Below are 21,612 nucleotides of genomic sequence, written 5' to 3' on the forward strand. Positions count from 1 at the left end.
AGCAAGAATGGATTTTGGCAGGAGAATATGGGAATTGGGACTGGTTGGGCAAGAGTTTGGAACAAGTAGGTACTAGTAAAAGGGTATTGGGAATGAACATGGGAGTCTGAGACTCAGATAATAGGACTAGCTGCAGGAGGGCACTGAGACGGGTATAGGAGGTCAGGTATGAGAAAGAGGGCAATATGAGCAGTTGGAAAAGGGACAATACAAAAGAGGCTGGTAAGCATTTTGCCTTTTTGGCAGATAGAAGTATTTCAGCCTCCCTGTTAGTTCTTCTGGTGGCTAGTATTGTGGAGTAGCTGCAGGGTTGTTCTTTTTTTTTTTTTTCACTTGCCCTGTGAGGAAAATAATATATACTTGAATACTGTGTTGGAAAGATGTTTTGAAGTTGGTGCTTAATGTCAGCTTCTATGTTAAAATTGTATGTTATAGAGCATTCCTCATCATAAGGTATTTTTTACACAAGGCGTTAGTCTCAGAGGCACAGTGCTTACTGAGAGAACTATCTAATTTTTTTTTTCCTCATTGCTTCGTGTGGAGCCAAAACTTCATTTTCTGCCCTCTATTCAAACAAGGCTCGACAGGCAGGATTATTCAATTCCTTGTAGGAATTTTGTATGACACTTACCACTGTACTGTCACAAAGCTTCATAAACCTTTAATTAATCTTTACAACACCTCTTTGATATGATTCAATTCAATCATTATTCAGGACCAGAGCCAGTAAATCTTTCTTTACACAAAATGAGGTGAGGTCCTGTGGGAATATAGTAGCCTGTGAGGTAATCAAATATGATTATACAATAAAACTGTAAGGATGGCAAATCAGGATTACCCCCCAAAATCATTTTTCTGTCATTTTTTAACTTGAGAGTGTTGGATTTTTCAATCATGGTAATACTCTTTAAACATTTCTCCACAGTAAAAAAATGCATATAACAGTATTTATCCTGAAAACAGCTTCTTAAGACATACAGTGGAAAGGACAGAACACCTTTAGGTCAGGATTTTCGGCTTTTTTTATTTATGTTTTATAACCTTTATACCAGTTCTACCTTTAAAAACAAACACGAAGAAAACCTGCACAGCTAAGACTACCAGCAAAACCAGACGTAGCTCAGGTATGTGCACATGCATTTCAGGGCCATGTACTTCGTAGAGCAGTTTAGTCAGGGCGGCTCGCGTGTGTTGGAGTCTGGCTTCTAGACTGATTACCAAGGCTGACATAAACTCAGTTATGCTGAATATTAAGGTTGTAAATTGAGAGCTTTTAATTTGGGGGATATAAAGCATGCTTTCATGCATAGTCTAAATGCTTTTCTTAGTACACGTTATGTCTATTTATCTCTTCATTTGTCATTGTTTCAACAAATTGGTAATTCAGACCAATGATACGACTCCTTATTTAGTTGTTCTTCCCCAGCCAGAGCAATTGCTTTCATGTGACAGTTAAATTTCTCTAACTTCTGGAAGCAGCAAGCCCAGAATTTTTGGCAATAATATGACTTATGTAATTAAGTTTTTGCCCTACCATTTTGCTCCAAAAAAATGTATTTGTGAATAATTGAAAGTGTAGTCTATGCTGAAAGTGCAGTAACTTCACTTAAATGGGGTTCCCTATCTTGTCTCAGAAGAATCACTTATAGAAAAGACTCCTGTTCTCCTTCTACATGTACTAATCAGTTCTAATGGTTTTCTTCTTGTTATTTAAGGATAAGTAAATGATATTCTTAAGTTAGTTGGAGAATTATATTATTGGCAACCTCCAAATAAGTTGATAAAAAGAATACTCAGGTTCAGCTTGGATTTTAGGAAAAGGCTCTTCACTGAGAGGGTGGTCAGGCACTGGGACAGGCTCCCCACGGTAATGGTCATTGCACTGAGCCTGCCAGAGTTCAAGAAGTGTTTGGAGAATGCTTCGAGACGTATGGCTTAATTTTTAGGTAGTCCTATGTGGAGCCAGGAGCTGGAGTTGATGATTCTTGTGGGTCCCTTACAAAATGGGATATTCTATGATTTTGTGTTTCCTTTTTCAAAAAATCATTGGTAGGCAAATAGTACTTTGTATAGTAAATTAATTTGCATATTGTATCCATACGTATGCTTGCTACATTGAGTGGTGTCATACTAACAGGGTATTTCTGCTGAAATATGGTTAGCAATAGTTTAGCCTCGTCGTAAAGCTTAGTAATTTTCTACTGCCTTATTTCACAATGGGGTCAGATTGTTTTTGTTTCTAACCATGTCCCCAAATGGAATTTGATATAGTAAGCGTGAGCCATAATTTTATGTTGTGGGTGGAAGGCTAAACTGAAGAGTTAAGTACAATGTTCTTTCTGTCCTGCCAAATTCTAGGTCTGTGAAAGGGCAGAGCAAAATAAATTCTGTGCAGTGGATATCTGGACAATTCCAGTTCTGCACTAGCATATGGTGATTACCTAGCTTTTAATTAACACATTCATATTCTTAGTTAAATTTTGCTGATAAGGTTTTCAGTATGGCAGCATCAGTTGTATGACTTTCCTCATTTAGGGTTGGCGTGATATAATTTGAAAAAAAAATGAATTTGTTTTGTATGCTACAGAGATGAATCTTCTGCCAAGTGCTAACTGCAATTGTTTCCTTGGTATTTTTTAAAGTTTCTTTTTTTCCTTAAGTTTCTGAGTGGAGACCTGAGATAAGTGCCTGTTCTATTAGTATAAATACGGTTGCACTAAGATAATATTTTCATTCAAGATGTATACTGTTGTCTTAGTGCAATCTATTCATTGCTTTATGGAAAATAAGGAGGCCACTGGTACTAGTCCTAATCAACATAAACTTCAAGAATGCAATATTTATATATAATCTTCTGATTTATAGGCCACGTGTGAAAAATGTGGGGTTAAATTAGTGATAGGCTAGCTTTTGCCTATACAGTTATTTAATTTCAAGTTACACTAATGACCTTTGCACATGCAAACTGCACTGCGATGTTAATAAATTTAATATTCTGCATCTCTGAAAGAAAAGGCTTGTTTCAGAAATGCATCATCTTTTATATGAGTAATATGCATAAAAAGGAAAGAGAACGATAACATTCAGGTATTACAAACTTCTCTGGCCAGGGGAGATTCAGTATATACAATGAATGCTTTGTACCAAGTCTGTCTAAAGTGTAGTCAGCCCAGACTGATGACCTGTATTATGTCAATCTAGATATATTTAGGCAGCATTTTAAAAGCAACTCAGATTCATGCAACTTCTCATTATATTTTTGTAGATGTCAGTCTGCATTAGGCTAGTGGTTTTGACTCTCACATTCACAAGTTGAGCTTTTAACAAAAGTGAAGCAAGTTTGCTCTCTGTGTAACACTGTTCATGCTGAAGTGGTATATTGTATTTTTATGTGCTCTTGACCTGGAGCTGCCTTATTATTTTTCTCTCCTTTTTTTTTTTTTTTTTTTTTTTTTTTTCACCTGGCCCTCAAGGTACATGTCAACACAAATTTTTGATAAGCACGGTTTGTGCCTGTGTTTTTTAAATCCCTGAGAGGGTACACTGGGCTTATTTCTGTAGGATAAGCTGTATAAAGACAGGTTTAGTTGACCATAGCAGATAACAGGAGTGACCTACACACCAGCAGCCTAATGGGTGAGAGCTGAGTGAATTGAATAGCAGCAGTAATAATAGGAAGCAATTTTGGATTCCTGATACCAAAACCAAAAGTGTACATTGTGATACTCAGTCTATTGAGCGAGAAATGTGCCAGAGCTGGATTGGCTTAGCTGACAGTAAGTCTCTGCTACCCTCAGCTCACCTTCTACAGCTGTTTTTTTTTTTTTTTTTTTTCTTGCATGGGAGTTGGGATCTATCTCAAGGGGAATTTTCTCCACAGTGGAGTCTATCAGAAGAATATGCTGGGACTGTTAGGACCTCATGCTCTAGCCACCAGTCCTGTTACAAAAGTATGTTGTTTTTACCCTCTGAGAGTAAAACCCTCGAAGGAGTATGTATGTAGATTCCTTTATACCAGAATGACTCTGCCTTTTTCTCACACTTCAGTACTTTGTTGTATTACCAGGTTAAAATACTGTGTATACTGAGTCTCTGTTCCTATAGCTGTGGCTCAGAGAAAGGAAATGGAACATCGAGAGGCAAATGACCAAGTCAGAGTGGTATAAGTTGGTATAAAGCTGAAAGTGAGATCTGCCATTTCGTTTCATTTTGGGGATGATACATCTTTTAGTATTGTGTGCTCAGGCCTGTTACTCCAGGATTGGTGGCACCCAGAGCTAGAGAAGCGCAGCAGCCATTGCTGCTATAGAGGTGAGAAATCAGTGAACTTCAGGGTCTGATATAGAGTATTACACTTGGGTTTAGAAGGGCTGCAAAAATGTGGTGTGAGAGATGACAGAAAGCTCTGGGATGATTGGTAAGCAGAAGTTGAAGAGATAAGGAGCTGCTTAGTGCAGGGAGAAAGTGTGGGGGGAATTCAGGGCAGTTGGAGAATGCGTCCTGAAAGGGTGTTTGGGATAGTTGGAAAGAAAGAGAGAGAAGTTGTGAGACAAGTGAGAAGGGATGTTAAGATGGGAAACGCTTTAAAAGGCTGAGGAAATTTTGTGGATGTCTGGGAATATTTTTCTTGTTTGGGAAGTGCTGAATTTCAGGAAGTGAAGGGGTTCCTGGGGATGAGTTTTGTGCGAAGAGGATGAAGTAATGTCACTGAAACATAAACCTATGGTGTAGTGAAAAGGTAAAGAGGGTTTTTATAGTTTAAAAGCACTTTTTTTGAAGGGAACTGGAATTAGCATAAAGTATTAGTTTCAGCTTTGCATCTATCAGTGACACCTCAGTGTGCTGACAGGCAAACACTGACCAGGTCCTGCACAAGGTTACCTGACATGTGCCCGTATTTGCTGTTACAAATTTGGTAGTTTTTATCCTTTATTCCCTACCTCTGTTTTCCCTCCTCCATAGTCAGGGCTAGCTTGCTTCTTCCTGCCAACGCTCCAGAAGGGACAACAGTTGAGTTGTGGCTTTTCCCAGAGTGGTGACATAACTGTGGTCAGTCTTCTCTCCCTGCCACTGTTTTCACAGGAAGGACAGGAGCACGGTTATCTTTGAGGGCTTATAGCTCTCTTTGAAGTATCATTGACACTTGCCCACCATTCCCAAATTTGGGGTAAGGAGAGTGGCAGGACATATGGCTGTACAATGCATGTTTTCCTTGACAACTGGATTGAAGACAAGCAAGTGACAAAACCAAGTCAAAGCTTTGTGCTCTGATAGTCTTCACTCTCAAATTACATCAGCATTTGTCTGTAGTCCCACAGACTGTTGAGTAAAATTTTTGCCGTGGGCAGGATTCATCAAAGGGAAATTTGGACTTCTTTGTGGTAAATCAAATGCTAACGTTTGGTTTTAAAACACAATTTTTAGCATTGCAGTTTGGAAGCCTCCTGTTGTTACTTTCCCTGCTGTACTATAGTCTCTCCTATTAAGCTGGTGAGTGGTAGTTGTGACCCCTGTGTGATGGGGCTGGTGTCAGCTGTGCAGAGAGGACACAATAAGAGATGCATGTAAATTCCCAATACTTTGCTGTTTTGTCAGAAATCTGGAAATTAATAACAAATAATAAAAACAAGTATCTTTTGTTTAAAATGTGAAAAACTTTATTTAAAACCTCTTGTTGCCATTTTTTTAGAGGTGAGGGGGAAAGTAAAAGCCAAGTCAGAAAAGCTAGCTGTTTCTCCACTGGAAAATAGAGAGTTTTCAGCAATATCTACATCTGATTTTGAGACTGAAATTGGACTTTCTGGAAGGGAAAATGTCTCATCTTGTGTACCTGGAGGACTGGAAATGATAATTTTGATCCATTGGAAAAAACTTTTTTTCAGCTTCCTCGTAAATGCCACATCATTCATTGTCAGTGCTTGAAAAGGTTCTGACACCATGAACCTTTGAAACTTATAAAAATATTTTGGAACAGGGAGGGCTGACTATTTCTGAAAGGTCTTCTCATAAAAAAGGGTTGTTGGGAGCGTTATTTTTTTACTTCTGAGTCCTGTGAAGTTGTACTTTTGGACAACATGGGCATTCTCCCTAGTAGCTAGAGGAATGAAGATTTTTTTTTTTGACATTCTACATGTATGATATATAATACTATACACATGGATATGGATGTGTGTGTTGTACACAAACATATTAAAATGTATTCTTCCTTGTATTACTACTTTAAATAATATAAGTGCAGCACTGATAGCTAGTATGTGGTGCTTCTTATTTCTTGGTTTCTTTTGCTTGATGCAGAGGACAACAGATCACCAGCATCTTGAGAAAAGGCACTGTTCCCTGGGTGGCTGGTTTGTTTTTGAGAACACTACATTTTGGGATAAATGAGTGTAATTTTTTTTTTTTATTAATTTTGGACTGTTTGCTTGTTTGTTTGTTTGTTTGGAGGGTAGATGGTAGAATGATTTATTAAGATCAAATACTTTTTTAATTGTAGAGAACAAGACCCTCAATTGGAACATAATAGTCTTAAAATTTGAATGAAATGTCTTTTTCACTTAATGAAGTAATACCTTGCAAGTTATATAGTTGGATCCTGTAATAAATGCTTATTAACATTTTCATCCAAATGTCAAGGATAAGTAATTCTTTTGATGTTCAAAAGACAAAATTAATTTCTTCTGTGACAAAAGTTATAGCTGATCGTGCTACATGGTCGTCTGTAAGATAGCATTGGAATTCATTTTTTAATCTAATTTATAAGATTGTTACCTGTGCTGCCTATAATATATTCATTCAGTCTTTGTGCAAACAAGGTCAACTCCACACACTTAAGTAGATTTACATACATTGACATGTAAGTCGAGTTAGGCCCTGTGAGTATATCTGATGTCTCGCCAAGCTAGCAATAAAGGGGAAATCTTTTCAAAGACTTTAGCAATCATAGAGCCCTTTGCTTTATTCTAAACCCTGTAATTAGTGGTTTCTGGAAACTGGATTTGCTTCTTCCCAAAGATGAGGGCTACGCACAGTAATTTTGAAATCTAGCCTCTAAACGTGGTCTGGCTCCTAACATTTCTAAGTAAAAAGTGTTTTAGATGCATGAGCTGTTCACATCAAGCTGACTAGCTGTTTTCTTTAATGCACTCTTTTCAGGTTTTCTTCTTGTTTATTTATTTATTTATTTTTTCTCCTTATGACTTTATATTTTAGCTTTTAGAACATGGTGAACTTAACACTTCACTGTGTGCATCTGGAGGCCATGATGGTGTATGAGATTCTTGTAGCTCAAGATAAATTATGTTTCTGATTATCATCAACCCTTCAGAAATTCAAAGTAGTATGCAAATAACGAGAAAGAATATCAAGATTTTAATCAGCAAATAACAATTTTTCAACCCAGATAAACAAGATTTATTTGTTACAGATTGTAGCTGCATTTTTAAACTGTTTTTAACCTGGCTTAAGAGAATAAAAAGAGAAAAACACCAATAAGTTTTAAATTGCAAGGTATTACCATGAAACGAATAATAATTTTGGTAAAACCGATCTCCATTGCCTGCTGTTCTGTTTCAGCAAACAGTCAAAGAATTGAGTCAAGAAAAATCATATGCTAATGAATGCTCTTCTCCTTTGTATTTCACCTTGTGGAACACGGAAGTGATCACCTGGCTCACTGCCTCCACTGCCCTGCAGTTTTCCACAGTTGTGGAACAGCTATTTAGTTTTAGAAAGATGTGTAGAATGTGTGTTTTGCGTGTTCCTCCTACTCACTGTTCACTAAAAAATGTTGTTGTCATCTGCCTATGTTTACCCCCCTGTCTTCTGTCCTCTAACTTTTTCTTTACTTAGGTCAATGGTACAATAGTGGGGTGAGTTTAGTCTAGGGTAGGAGATGGCCATTTGTGGGAAACATTAAACATCGTTTTCCTTATAATGTATCTCTGAATTTCCTGAGTGTTTCACACGTTAACTATATTTCCTTATCATATCTGAGTGTATTTAAAAGCAAATCATCTTGCTCAAATGAGAAGTTTTTATATATTTATTTATTTTTATTTATTTTTTTTTTTTCTGTGAAATGTATTCTAACTGATTTTTCTTTTTAAAAATAAAGTAGGTGGTAAGTACAGCAACTTTGCAGTTGAGTATCAGGAAAAGGACAAGCAGTATTTTTCCTTCAGGCACATCGCCACCTAGCAGCTGCTAGCTAAAATTTGCTCTTTTTTTGGTTGAAGTAGTAAAAGGTAAAACCTGTATCTGAAGTACTCCTCTGCCTCTTTCATTAAGGATATTGATGTATCAGCTAGATCATGGATCATAAACGCCTGCCGGACCTCAAGAGCTGTAACATATTTCTGTCTGTTCAGGAATGGGAGTTATATGGGGTAATATTCTAAGGTGTTTGACATTGGTGTATTACACCTCTATAAAGACTGTATTTTTTCTTAGTTGCAAAATTGATCACTGTTGAAATAGCTCCTCTGTGCTGATGATCATCAAGAATGAAATTTGAGTCACATCCAAGTGAGTGGATTGCAGATATTTCTTCTACAGTGTTGATTCTCAGCCAGTGCCATACATCTTCCCACTGAAAGATGGTGTATGGTGTGGAGTGTGGACCAAACTAGTAGAACTGTGCCAATTCCATTTTTGCAGACCCTTCGGTGCTACTGCCTAAGGCAGCAGGACTGAGATGACCCATCCTTGGAGGTGTTCAAGACCAGGTTGGAAGGGGCCTTGGCCAACCTGATCTAGTAGGTGGCATCCCTGCCTATGGCAGGGGGCTGGAACTAGATGATCTTTGAGGTCCCTTCCTACCTGAGCCGTTCTATGATTCTGTGAGAGAAAAGTACTCACTCTGGGGGAGAGTATGAAAACGTGAGGCGAGGACAGAGGTAGGAGGACTGGACAGGCTTAAGGACATCAGAGAGAAGGTAGAAAAGAATGCTTCGTGGCAGCTTATTTGAAACAGTTTGCTCTGAAGCAGTGCTATATGAAGCAGTCACTATATGTTTAAGAGCTGTAAGAATCATGTAAATTCTTCCTGTCAAATCCAGTGTTACAGATTTAATATATCCAGGATTTTTTTTTTCCGTTATTTCCTACAGAAATTCAGATAAACAACACACAAGTATAAGGATTTATTTTTTAAATTAAATTCCTATTATTGCTCAAATAAGCCAGGTTTGTTTTTATAGTGGAAGAGTTCCACCAGCATTTAGGAACTAGTAATTGATACAGTAACATACAACATTTGTAATGTGCACTGTAACTCTTTGAAAAGACAAGTTCGTCAAGATTTTTTTAAATCTGAAAAATACTCTGTTCTGCTCATCAGCTTTTGGCTAGTTGCACTGGGTATATTGGCACCAGTGTTCTTACTGAGTCAGGTGTTTGCTTCCACAGTGCATCTCCTAACTGCCCTCCTTTCATTGTCACAGGGTGGTCTTGGCCATAAATCAGATTCTGTTCAGATGAGAAGAAGCTGAAGGAGGTTCACCAAGAGTGCTCCTGATGTGCTTCAGCTACTAAAGTGCATTGGTCCATCTGACTAGACGTAAGCTAGTCAAGAGAAAGCATATGGACTGTAGATGTTGAGGCCACTGTACCATTTGCTTCACACAACTTTTGAAGACATACCACTGTATTGTCTAAGAGGGACAGATTTGTTATTTTTTTATTATGAGAATTGTAGAAAAGCAACACAAAAATCTTGTCAAACTCCAAGTTTGACTTCTTCCTTAATGTAGGCACTACCTGTCTAAGTATGCATATGGTCCCCTGGTTTTGACAATGGTGATTTGCCTACTTCTTAGAACTGCTTTTTTGTTTTGTTTTGCTTTCCTTGTCTCAGAATACTTCAATAAGACATTCTTCTGTGAAGACTGAATTTGCTTTTCCTATTAAAGTGAATCCAAAGATCACTAAGAAGTTGAACTACCTCATCTGCTAAGTGTGCTAATTAGATTCAAATTTAATGGACTTTGATGTGAAGTCCAGAGCGATTCAGAAAGATGTGGATTTTCAGTTACCTCTAGGGGATGCTGTTGTGTCAAAAGTTCCAGTGTATTAAACATTTTATATATAGATTTGGGTATTTATCTGCCTTACAAAAGAAAAGTGTGTGTAATGCTATGGGAAGTACTCTAGCTAATATAAAACAGAGATAGTACAGCATATAACTGCAACCATCAATGTACAGAAGAACAGGTAAGAACTAACAAAGGTCCTGGGGTGATGTTAACAGCTTGTTTTTCTATGTATATTGCATAGAATCTGCTGATGTAGCGATTGTTTTCAGTTCAGTGGAAGGTATCTCAAACTGGTGAAGAGTTTGATGACCAGCAGTTTGGATGAAGCAGTTGGTAATTCTGTGCTTTCAAGAGCAGACTGAGTACTTTACAGAAAACCTATGACTATTTAAAAGTTAATGTCTTCTCGTTGTTGAGCTTTTGAAAGTTTTCTTTCAAAGAAAACTCATTTCGTATGAGTGGATTTGGGCTTTGGAATGCTTGAGATGTGTTGATAATTTTTATTAATATTGATAATTTTACTTTTCTATTCTTTAACCAGGCATTCCTCTGCTTTCGGTATTGATATTTTAATTTAGGTATTGGTAAAGCTTCCAGGAAACAGGTTGTTATTATTTAACATGTAGCATCTAGGTCCATTCTGTAACATTTCATTTTGTGTACTGAAGTCATTCATATAATAAAATGATAACTATTGTGTAAAAACCAGCAGAGCTGTGACTACTGGTCTAATGAGGACAACTTCTTAATTATTGTGTGGACAACAATACTGAAGAATGAGTGATTTGTAGACAATACCCAATACTTCTTTTCCAAACAACTAGAAGAAAAATGTATCTTTGCATGTAGAGGGGAATTTATATTGGACGTGGAGCTATAATGTCCTTGTATAGCTAACACATTATTTGCAAGCCCTGTTGTGTAGACCACTACTCTAAAGTTTAGAATAGTACTTTTTTTCTTCCTCATCACCTGCACTTCTTGTAAAAAATTAAGTATTTTAAACTGGAAAAATTCAATGCTTGCCTCTTCTTATCCCTCCTAAGGATCCATAAAATGTGTTGTAGTAATGTAAATTCAGGGGTGCTCTGTTTATTAAAAACTTCACATATTACAAATATTTTCCCTGAAAGCTTTGGCATATCTACATAAAAAAGCCTGCATTTCATGCTAAAGGAACTTGCCTCTTTTTGTTAAGTTCTAGGTATGGATTTTTAATCTCGGTTTGCACTATAAAAGGCAACACTTTTCTTGATGCTTTTATTAAGTGGTTGTTTTAATCTATAAAATTGATGTGTAGCAGCTTTGAATTTTGCTTATGGACAACATGATCTGCTACTTAAAACTTCTGGTCCCCATGCTTGAAAATCATAATTTTCTTCTTGCTATTAAAAATATTTCTTTCTAGAAGGTACTATTTTAGTCTGGAGATGAGTGATTGCAACTTTAGCAGTGATGAATCCTGTGAGGCAAAACAAAACAAACAAAAACACCACACTTATTATTAGATACTATCTGAGAAATATATTGTCATTTAACCATTAAGTCTTCGTACTATATTAAAGTCTTAAAGATTAATAATGCTTCTGGTAAGGAGAGGGCCCTTTTTGCATGTAAATAATGAATAAAAGACTTCTAGGCCTTCATTTTCCTGGTAATGGTTCCTTTCAGGTAGTTTGTTTCGTGCTGTATTAAATTCATTGTTGTTCAGTGGACATTATCTTCCAAATGAAGCATATAAGTAATGCACATGACTACTACTTAGTTTTGAAGGGAGAATAAACTTTATTTGGGGTCTGGAGAATCTTCCTTGGAGGTAAATTTCTTACTCCTTTTTATTAGTAGTAACTTTATCTAAATTACCTAGTCTCATTGAAATATCCAGAACATTTTAAAGCAGCAGTTTTCAACATGCTTTGACAAAATGTCATTCCATGAATGCTTCTGTAAAGTACTATCTTCCCCTTGTCTAACAAAGTGGAGAAATTCCTAAGGTGGAAATGAAAGTGTGTTATTGTTTCTCAGTGAGTGCATGCTCCTTTGTGTACCAATAAAATTCTCTTTCCCAGCAAGGCAGGGAAGAATTATGGTCCAAGCCAAAGAGGAGAGAGAGGCCGCAGTAAGAGTAGGACTCCGTTAGTTTTTTTGTTGTTGTTGTTCGTCTTAGACCAAACTTCCTCAATATTCACTTCTCTTTTTTCTGTCAGATCAGACTTCAGGTGTTGATCAGCCACAGGAAGTGCAGGCTGATGCCCATTAGGTTAGCACATGCTTACGTACAGATGTCCTGCCCTCTCCTGATGAGTCACACACATCTGTAGAAGCGGCTGGAGCCTTTATGATCGAGGTTTGAGCTGCAGAAGGGCAGACCACATCCTGGGATGACAGCAACTGCTGTAAAAATCTCCAATATTTGTGTCATGTAAAGTGGAGCTGTGGCAATTGTCGAAAATCCAGAACAGAGAATTTTAACTGGTAATACTCCTTATAGTAATCACACGTAACGGTGTGACTGAATCATGGCAGGGTGTGTGTGCAGACAGGTACACCCGCTGGGTCTCGGTCCCGTAGCTGCAGTTGTCTGTCTGTATCGTAACAGGGCAGCTGTTCTCTTCTGCCCCTGGCAAATGGCGTTATTTTCACTGCAGCAATACCGGGCCCTGTCCGAGGCCGTGCTGGGAAACTGAGTAAAGGTTTAAGAGGAACAATGCCTTTTGCAGGGTTGATTTAACGCAGTTGTGTTGCTGAGCAGCCCGCCGGGCCCCTGCCAGCGCTGAGGCCTCTGCTCCCCGGGCTCCAGCGCCGCGCGCCCCGCACGGCTTGCAGCAGCGCTGCTTCCTGTCAGGAGCCGCTCCGACATGGCCCCTTCTGTACAGGCCCCTTCTGTGCAGGCTCTCCACCTCCTCCTTCGCTTTCTTTCAAACACTTAGTGCATTTAGAGCCTGATCTTGTGCAGAAAATATCCCTGACATTTGAAGAGCTCCAGGGATTCACTGAGCATGCTCAGTCCTCCCCGCCTGATAGAGAGAGGAAGCTGGTTTACATACGAGTCATACCAAGCATAGCCTGCATGTCAGTGCAGTTAACTTGCAGCGGGCTGTGAGGAGAACTAGTGTGTCTTTGTCCTAGGAAATTTCCCTTGTTTCTGTTTTCTTTCTTCCCCCCTCCCCCCACCCCTCTTTTTTTTTAATTTGGAAAAAGACTTGAAAAGTTTTCAGACAGTCTTCTTTGTACTGAAGGACACAATATACTTGTAGTTTGCAGAAGTTTGGAAGGGAGCGTGTGTGTTTTAATCCCTCCAACTTTCCTTTAATATACTTTGTTTTGATTAGCTGAAGGCTGGGCCTTGTGCTAGTGAAGTTTAGGGAGCCGGGAGCTTACTCGGCACCATTTGCCTGGCTTACTTCTCCCTGAACCTGGGCGAAAGCAAACAAGCTGGTCTTTTTTGCTAGCCCGATAAATGCTATTTATGAAGATGGACCTGTTGAACTACCAATACTTGGACAAGATGAACAACAATATTGGCATTCTGTGCTATGAAGGTAATGCTTTCATTTCACAAAGCGTCTCTTGTCGGGTGTGTTTTCTGTTGTTTCTAAGCATGAAATGTGCCTCCTGAAAGGAGATCGGTGCTGTTGGTTGTAAGATACCGTGCAGTCTGTCTTGTTGCTAAGGCTCTGTTTAAGGAAGGATTTTTTTTTTCCATATAATTTTTCTGGTTTGTTTGTTTTACAAAGAATATTTCTAGTGTTCTTTCTTTCTTTTTTCTTTCTTTTTCTTAAAGCTAATATTAGATTAGTTTAAAGGACCGTGTTGCTTTTGTGACTGCCAGGTAGAGTTTTTGTTGGTAATTTCTGCTGCTGTGAAGGAAATGGTTTGTAACATGGGTGCAAGTATTAATTCATATTTCTCCTTGTGATCCAACCTCGCAGTCGGACACTGCCACTTTTAGACGTGAGAGACGCTTTTAGACAGTGCGCCTTGGACTCATTTCGTGTCAGTGCAGCAGCGAGGTGCCGAACAATGAGGAGCCTCAGTGCGCAGCCATGGGGCTTGCCGAGGCGCAGCGTACGGAGCACAGAGCGGCCCATTGTTTGACTTCTCATTTCCTGCACAGCTCAGAGAAAGCCCTGGCTGCGCGATGCCTCCCCCTCCTCCACCGTGCACACCCCTCCTTTCCCAAGAACCACCCCACGCTCCAGTCCCCTGTGGAAAGAATTACACAACTAGCTGGAAAACGTAATTTTTTTTTTCTCTTTGCTGGACTCTGAGTCTTACTTATGTCTTCTTCGGCTAATGTAGGTTGGCATTTGCTCTTCATTTTGTAAGCATTAATAGTCTTGTTTTGAAGTTGCCTGAGGTAATAGGGTAAAATCAGTTTCTTAATCTTAGTGGAGTTTTATCTACGTGCAGTTTGAAGAAGTGGTTATGGCTTGGCTTTGACTGGAAAGAAAGGCACCACTGAGCTAATTCGGCTTGGCAGTAGAACTGTTTTTGCTGTAGCCACACACAAGCCTTGCAGAAATCTTTTTTCTGATTCAGCAGGAACATTTTCCATGTTCATTTGGAAAATAAACTTGCTGTAGTTGTCAGGGGAGAAACAATAAGTAGTACACATAGGAATAGGAGCTATTCCTACGTTTAGAAAAAGAAATAAGAAATAAGGCAGGGAGCTGAACCTCACTTTGGAAAATACCGTCTTTTTTTACCATTAAATCAGAATGGCCACATTTCCTTCCTGTGAGAAGTGTAGAGAACTGTACATATCTGTTTCATTCTTTTCCTTCCTTTCTTTTTCTTTCCTATACAAATAACAAAGATGTTTGCTTGAAGAAAGCTTTTTAGAGAAGCTTGAGCTTGCCCTTCAGTACTGAATAATTCAGAGCTGGGATAGTGTGAGATTAGTTGAACTTCCAATCTCTTTCCTATCCCATGCTTTCTTCTTTATACCAACAGGGCTGGTTTAATGAAAGACAACTTGCAGGGTCCTTCAACTTTGTTGTTGCTCTCTGTAGTAACTAGTGCTTTGTTCGTAAGCAAGTGACAGCTTCTGTTGGAGGCCACAAAGTTTGGCATAAAATTCTACTTATGTGCATGTTTCTGAGTGTTTTGTTGATTAAGGCAGAAAAACTGTAGTTTTGGCTCACTAGTTCAATTCATTAAAATTATGCCTAATATTTATGGATGATTCTTTCCAGCCCCTTTTTTTCCAACCCTCTTCTCCATTAATTGTTATTTGAACAGATCTTTCCTTTAGTAGTTCAAAAGCAAAAGGACAGCTTGAGGAATACACTCTACTATAGCAGTCTTTGTTTAGCTTAAACATCTGCTGCTATTTTCCTTATTATGGAAGTTAACGTTTTTAACACTAAAATAAACACACAAAAAACGAAGGGGAAAAAAGCAAAACTTCAGTGGTGTTTATAGTGAGGTGTTTATATCCTAGTGGTTTAAAAAGTATAAACACTGACAACATCTGCACTGAACTCTAAGGGTGTTTTTGAGATGCCTACAGATCTTCCATGCCTCTGCCATAGTATTTATTTTATAAGAGAGTTGTGTCAGCAGTGATGGATCTTGTCTTTTCAGAGATACTGCTATGGTAGTAAGTATATTGAGGACAAAGTGCCCTTTCAAACTCAATTAATTAGGAATTATTGAAGGTCATACTTAAGCTACTTATAAATAGATGTCTTCCTGAAAAGTAATTTTTGCAGACATAGACACAAATGCATTGTATGATGTGAAAATAGGTTTGAAATTTCAGCTGAAATAATTATGGACCTATATCCTACAGGAAATGAATGAGATGTATTCCTTATTCCTTTAGATTTTCTCTTGAAGCACTTGCTGTTGTTTACTGAGAGAATTTGTATGCTGGTGAAATGTACCATTATAATTTTCTAAGGTTTTTACGAGCTGTTCTAATCTTTAACCTCTGGCACAAGCCACTGGAATTACATGCTATTGACTTATAGGTGCAGTTTATGGTTAAGAGATGTACTGTGGTACGTAAGAAATGGGAAAAGTTCTTCCATCACATGCCTTTTGGCAGCTCTTCAGATGGATATGAAGTAAAAGTGCATAGTTTGCATTGTAAGAAGAGTCTTTGGTTTTGTCCAGCAAGAGTTACAGACAGCAAACAGTTGATAGGAAGCTTCCAGGTGCAGATTTAATGCCATCACTTGGTTAGTCTTCCTTGACTGGTAGGTGCAAGAACCCTCAGATTTGTCTTAATCTTATTCTGTTCCTAAAAAGCAGTGTCACGATCATGGTCCAGTGAGTGTGAGAACATTTATTGACAGTGCTGTTCAGTTCATGAAACAAATTTCTCATTTTGCCTTACTCAGTGGATGTTTATGGGAAGAGGGCAGAATGATGACTAATATGAATGGGATCTGAATATGGACAGAAAATTGGCGTTTTGTGAGGTTGGGGGCAAAATGGGAGACCTAGAAGTTCTTCCATTAACCCCAGAGGAGTGCTGTGTTGCAGGTACAGCTAAGAGTGCTTTGTAGTATGAAGCCTTAACTGAAGTTAACATTTCTCACAAACAGAAGGAAAATATTTTATTTATTTGTTTATTTATTTATTTATTTGTAACTGTGAGGGTGGTCAAATCCTAGCACGTGTTGCCCAGAGAGGTTGTGGAATCTCTTTGTCTTTGGAGATAACACAAAACCCACCTGGACATGGCCCTGAGCAACCTCTCCTAGTTGACCCTGGCTTTGAGCAGGAGGTTTGGACAAGATTATCTCCAGACGTGCCTTCCAGCCTCCACTCCTCTGTGATGCTGTAATGTGATGGAAGGGTTTGCACACGTGTATAATTAAGACAACCCCAACCAGCGAAAAGATTATAACCAAGAATGAGGTGAGAGGGGTTTTGAATGGGAGTCCATAACTTTGAACCACAGAATAAGCCATTTCCTTTCCTCAGGGTGCTTTGTTTCATATGGCTAACTTGTGTCCTTTTGAGCATTGTCTTAATATAATTAGTAGTTTTGAGCTCCTCATGATGCTCCATGATAAAATCTCAGTTTTAAGTGATGCTTTTTGGGAAAATCTTAATTTTAACAACATAGTCTTTTAAACAAGTTCATAAAAATGGATATTTGAATGGTTTCTCCTTCACCAGTGAAGGCAGAACTTTCTAAACCACTGAAATGAGACTGCTCAGTCTTCAACAATGGAAAAATGACAACTATATTAGCATTTCAAGCAATTAATTGTAATGTTTTTGGTGTAGTAGAAAAGAGGAAATAATTGCAGAGACTTGTTGACTCAGCATTGTGATACTGATTCTTAGTATAAACACATCTGATATTCTCCTTCTAAACACTTGTTGCCAGTTACCAGCAGTGGCCAGTTTAATGAGTAGTGCTTTCATATCACTGTTTTCTTCCTAATGAGCTCAGAGACAACAGAAAACTCTTGGGAGACAGTTGTCCTCACTGAGGTGAAAAGGCCACTAAGCAGAACCATTCTGTACCAGTCTGGCATCCCCAGCGCTTCATATCAAATGACAAGCACTTGATCCGGGCATGTATTCAGAGGTAGAACATCTGCATCTTGTTTTGCAATGGAAACTCGCTTAACTTTAGCTTAATATTCTTTCTCTGAGAGCCTTGTGTGTGAGGTAATGGCAGGAGGGCTCTGGGTTAAACAAAAACAAATCACAGGTGATCCTGCGCTTTGACTAATGCAGGGGCAGTCTGGCAAGTTTGGGCTCCCCTTTTAAAATAGAATATGTATGAGAAGGTGCAGTCTCCAAGTCAAAGATTTGTTTCATTTTGTTGTTTATCTGAGGGAGTGTACAGATGGTGTGTGTTGGAAGGCAGATTTGTCTTCCTTCCTCTCTCGCATTTTCAAATGCCTTGTGTTATTACTGCATTCTCAAGGCTTGAACGGCTGTGCTGGGAAAGGTATAAAGAAATGCAATAAGATGCTAAGAAATCCCCCAGGCATGCTATGAGACTTGGAGCACTCAAAATAGTTATACAGGGTTCTCTGGACAGTCCAGAAGACTGGATTATTATTTTTTTTTTTTTTAATGAAGAAAATTGGATCCAGATTTAAAGAAAAACACCCCTTTTTGGTTTCAGGACAGCTTACATTAGTTAGTGGCATATTACATAATTATTTCACTGACTTCCTGTAACAATGAAGCATTAGTTGGCTACAGTACTGAACTTACAGAGCTATGTATTTTCTTAGGGCACTGCAAGCCATTTTGAATATATATCTTCCCAGAAAGGCCAGGTTAGATGTTTGATATCAAATGTGGAGCATGAAACAGTTTCTGGTAACTTCATTTACTTTTTAATGAAATATAACTTGTTTTCTTAAGTTCTAAAGAATACTTTCCATCAGGTTTCTTTGCTGACCTTGCATTTTACTCTGGGGTTGTAACATCAGTTTCTGCTATTAACTCCAATGTTTAGTTTAGTTTCTAAATATATAAAATGACTTTAACACTATTCTATTAAGAATTAGTGAAATAATAAATGGGCTAGAAATCTTCATACTGAATTGTGTTGTTGTTTGTAATGAAGTGTAAAATCTCTGTTCAAAGTCATGTAAATTAAGAGGCACCTACTGAATGTCCCCCATTTATAGAACATTCTGTAGGTTTTTCTTTTTCAGTGTCTTTTATCTTTAGGAAAAAACAAAGAGCTCCAACTTCACAGTTTGGCTTTTCTTACTCATTTCCTCCTAGCATGAAGTTGGGAATATCCTTTTCAGTACTGACATAAAAAAGAAGAAAAAAAAAGTGTATTTTCCTCATTTAGCAAAGGCAAGATAGATTTAGGTCATATTTAAGCATTTTTCCCTGGAGTTCTCTTGTTTTCCTCACCCTTGATGCTAGTTCAGCATATGTACTGGGAATTCAAGCAAGGAAATTAAAACAAAACAAAAAAAAAAAAACACTTAAGAATAGCCTTATCCCACAACTTTCAAGTGGATGAGATAGCATTATTTTTTTCCCTGCGATAAAAGGTAGTGAGGTTTGTAGCAGTAACTTGAATTCTGTGTTAATGAGCAATTTGCTTAAAGGCTGTAACTTGTTACTCACAAGTCAGATTTGTTACAGTGCCAGGTCTCTTTGGATATAAATCCAGGGATTTTAGGAGACATTGAAAAAGCTTAAATTGCTCCAGAGTTTGAACAATGCGCTGTATTGTATGGAGAACTGTTAGAGAAAAACTAAAAGCTTAAACAACAGTCTTCATTGTGTGGCATCTAAAATTATGAATGAAAAAGTTCATCCATATGTATTGGTTTTGCCTTTTTTTAAATATCTGCTTTGCATGAAAATAGTTGTCTATTAATTTCTTCTTGAGGATTAATACAGATGGGCCTTTATATTTGATTTTGGCTGAATAGACTACAGAGCTTTAACATGCTGCATGCAGACAGTGTGCCAAGCAATTTAGCAAAGTTGTTTACACTAACAATAATCCAGCAGAACAGAGCCTATAATTCTTCACTGATAATAGCATGAGGTAGAGATGAATACAAGTTTCTGGAGGAGTGTTTACAAAAATCGTATTACACTTTTTCAGTGTTGAAGAATCACAAGTGTTTTTGTTTTTAATATTAATTTTAAAACCAGCCAATTTTTTCTTCATTGTGCAGTCTGTATCATCTCCCTCAAAATTACTTTACAATTCAGCACAGAACAGTTGCTTGACACACAAAGAGTCATTGTTGCCTTTCCCTTTCGGTAAAAGCCGCACGCTTTGGAAGATAATGGGCTGTGTGATAGGGCGCTGCTAGATGTTGTATAAGCACTGCGCCAAGTCTGTGGGTGCAGTAACACACACCATGAGTGCCATGATGCACAGCTTTTATTTCCTGGAGGCAGGTTTCCCTTGGTGCTTCATCTAACGACTCTTTTAAAGACCCAACACGCTCAGCTTCTCCCTGCAGGTTGATGCAGTGGCACACGTGGCTTGGGGTGTGCTGGCACCTATCTCAGGAGCCTCAGTGGGAAAGCAAGGGAGGCTGTACGTCATCTCGCAGAAGTGCAGCCTTGAACAGGTGGCCAAGGTCTCAGTTGGGGTTATTTCTGTCAACTTGTGAACTTAGTGCTACAGACGGATGGGGTGGGAAGAGTTTTATTTTGAACATTGATAATAGTTTGGTAGTGATTCTGAGATAAGGCAAGTTTGGCGTGTCCTGATTTGTTGGAAAGAGCTCCATACCGCTTTTCTGGTATAGCCTTGGTGATAGCAAAGGAAGGATGTTCCTGGGACCACTGCAGTATTGGTTCTAGCTAAAGAAAAAGTCATCCAGAAACTTCAATAATGAGGCTATGAGTCTTCATCAAAGTGTGTAGATATCTCATTTTAACAGGAGTTTAGTTACTGAAAGACTCCTGGTAAAAAGTAATACAAGTGATAGGAGTGCGTTTGTGTAGGGGAAAGGCATGACGTGCAGCTTTAGAATGTTTGCCTTATACAAGTTTTGTGGCACTGTTTGGAATTGGATTATTATTATTTTTTAAATTAACACTAATTGCTTTTATCTTTGCCTTTTAACTTTGCCATTGCTAGTGTAGAAAAGAAAACCCTGTTTAATATAGTGCATTTTAAAGGCCATCTTCTTCCTTCAAACATTTTATGTGAAACTCTACCTCATTTTGTCTTTGAAGGAAAAGAACATCTACAACGTAGTGTGCATTGATGACAGTAGGTAATCAGGATAAAGTGGAAAGTTGCTAGAGCCTTTGGGGCATAGGAGGAGGGGGAAAAGTAGGATTTCAACTGTTAAGTACGGATTTAGCTCCATCACAGAAAATGTCTCCTGTCTTTTCAGGGTTCACATTGTTGCAGGAGTCTATCTATGATTATTTAAAGACTTTTTCACTCCTCATCATTTTGGAGTATTCTTTGTCAGCTGTGAGAATCAAGCTCTGTAGTGTGTAACTTTCCTCCTCTTCTTCCAAACATTGCTAGCAGGTTCCAGGAAATATCTTTGCTCTCCCAGGAAAAGTTTGGAACCTGTTGTGTTTAAAAAACAGTAGTTTTTCTTGGAAACCCATTTTGACAGGGCAGGCATGGAAATCACTCAGCATTACGCTTCCCAGGTTCACAAGGTTTTTTATTTATTCCTCACCATACAAAAATAATGGATTTCGGGTCTCTAAACGTGAGCTGTAGTTACAAGTAAGAGAAGTTCAGTAGATTGGCCTGTCTATTAGCACACCAGCATGTGAATGGCATTGCAGTAGGGGAATATAACCCAATATTGAAATACTGTTTTATTTTAATGAGAAATCACAGAACCCCAGATTGCTGATAGTCTTTGTAGTTACCACCTACTAAGTGCCAAGCACAGCAGTTCTTTGTGTAAGAAAAGTGAAAACCAAAGCTGCGAAGTCATTGGAGATGTTGGAATTATTGTTGTCTTCTTGGGAATGGGTATTTACATGTATTAAAATGGCACTAGTGCGCTCCGCTTGCACTCTAGAGATGATACTGTGACTTTGTTGCATAGTTGTTAACGTTTTGTATGTCTCGCCTCTGAGAGCAGATTTAGAAATTTGTAAAATCAGCAGGTTTTGACACTTCCAGGGC

The 21,612-nt window shown here is 38.3% G+C and overlaps 1 protein-coding gene across 2 annotated transcripts in view; it reads left to right on the plus strand.

The window, feature by feature from the left end:
* VGLL4 (vestigial like family member 4) overlaps positions 1-21,612 on the plus strand; it is a 90,642-nt gene that overhangs the window by 30,460 nt on the left and 38,570 nt on the right. The window contains exon 1 of one of the 2 annotated variants that reach the window (XM_084292982.1): positions 13,295-13,573. The exons of the other annotated variant lie outside the window; for it this stretch is intronic. Within the exon in view, the coding sequence (XP_084149108.1) occupies positions 13,492-13,573 (82 nt within the window). The 5' untranslated portion in view covers positions 13,295-13,491. Of the gene's footprint in view, positions 1-13,294; positions 13,574-21,612 lie in introns of those variants that run through there. 2 annotated transcript variants of the gene reach the window in all.

Source organism: Netta rufina, assembly GCF_964035555.1.
Source record: "Netta rufina genome assembly, chromosome: 10".
NCBI lineage: Eukaryota > Metazoa > Chordata > Aves > Anseriformes > Anatidae > Netta > Netta rufina.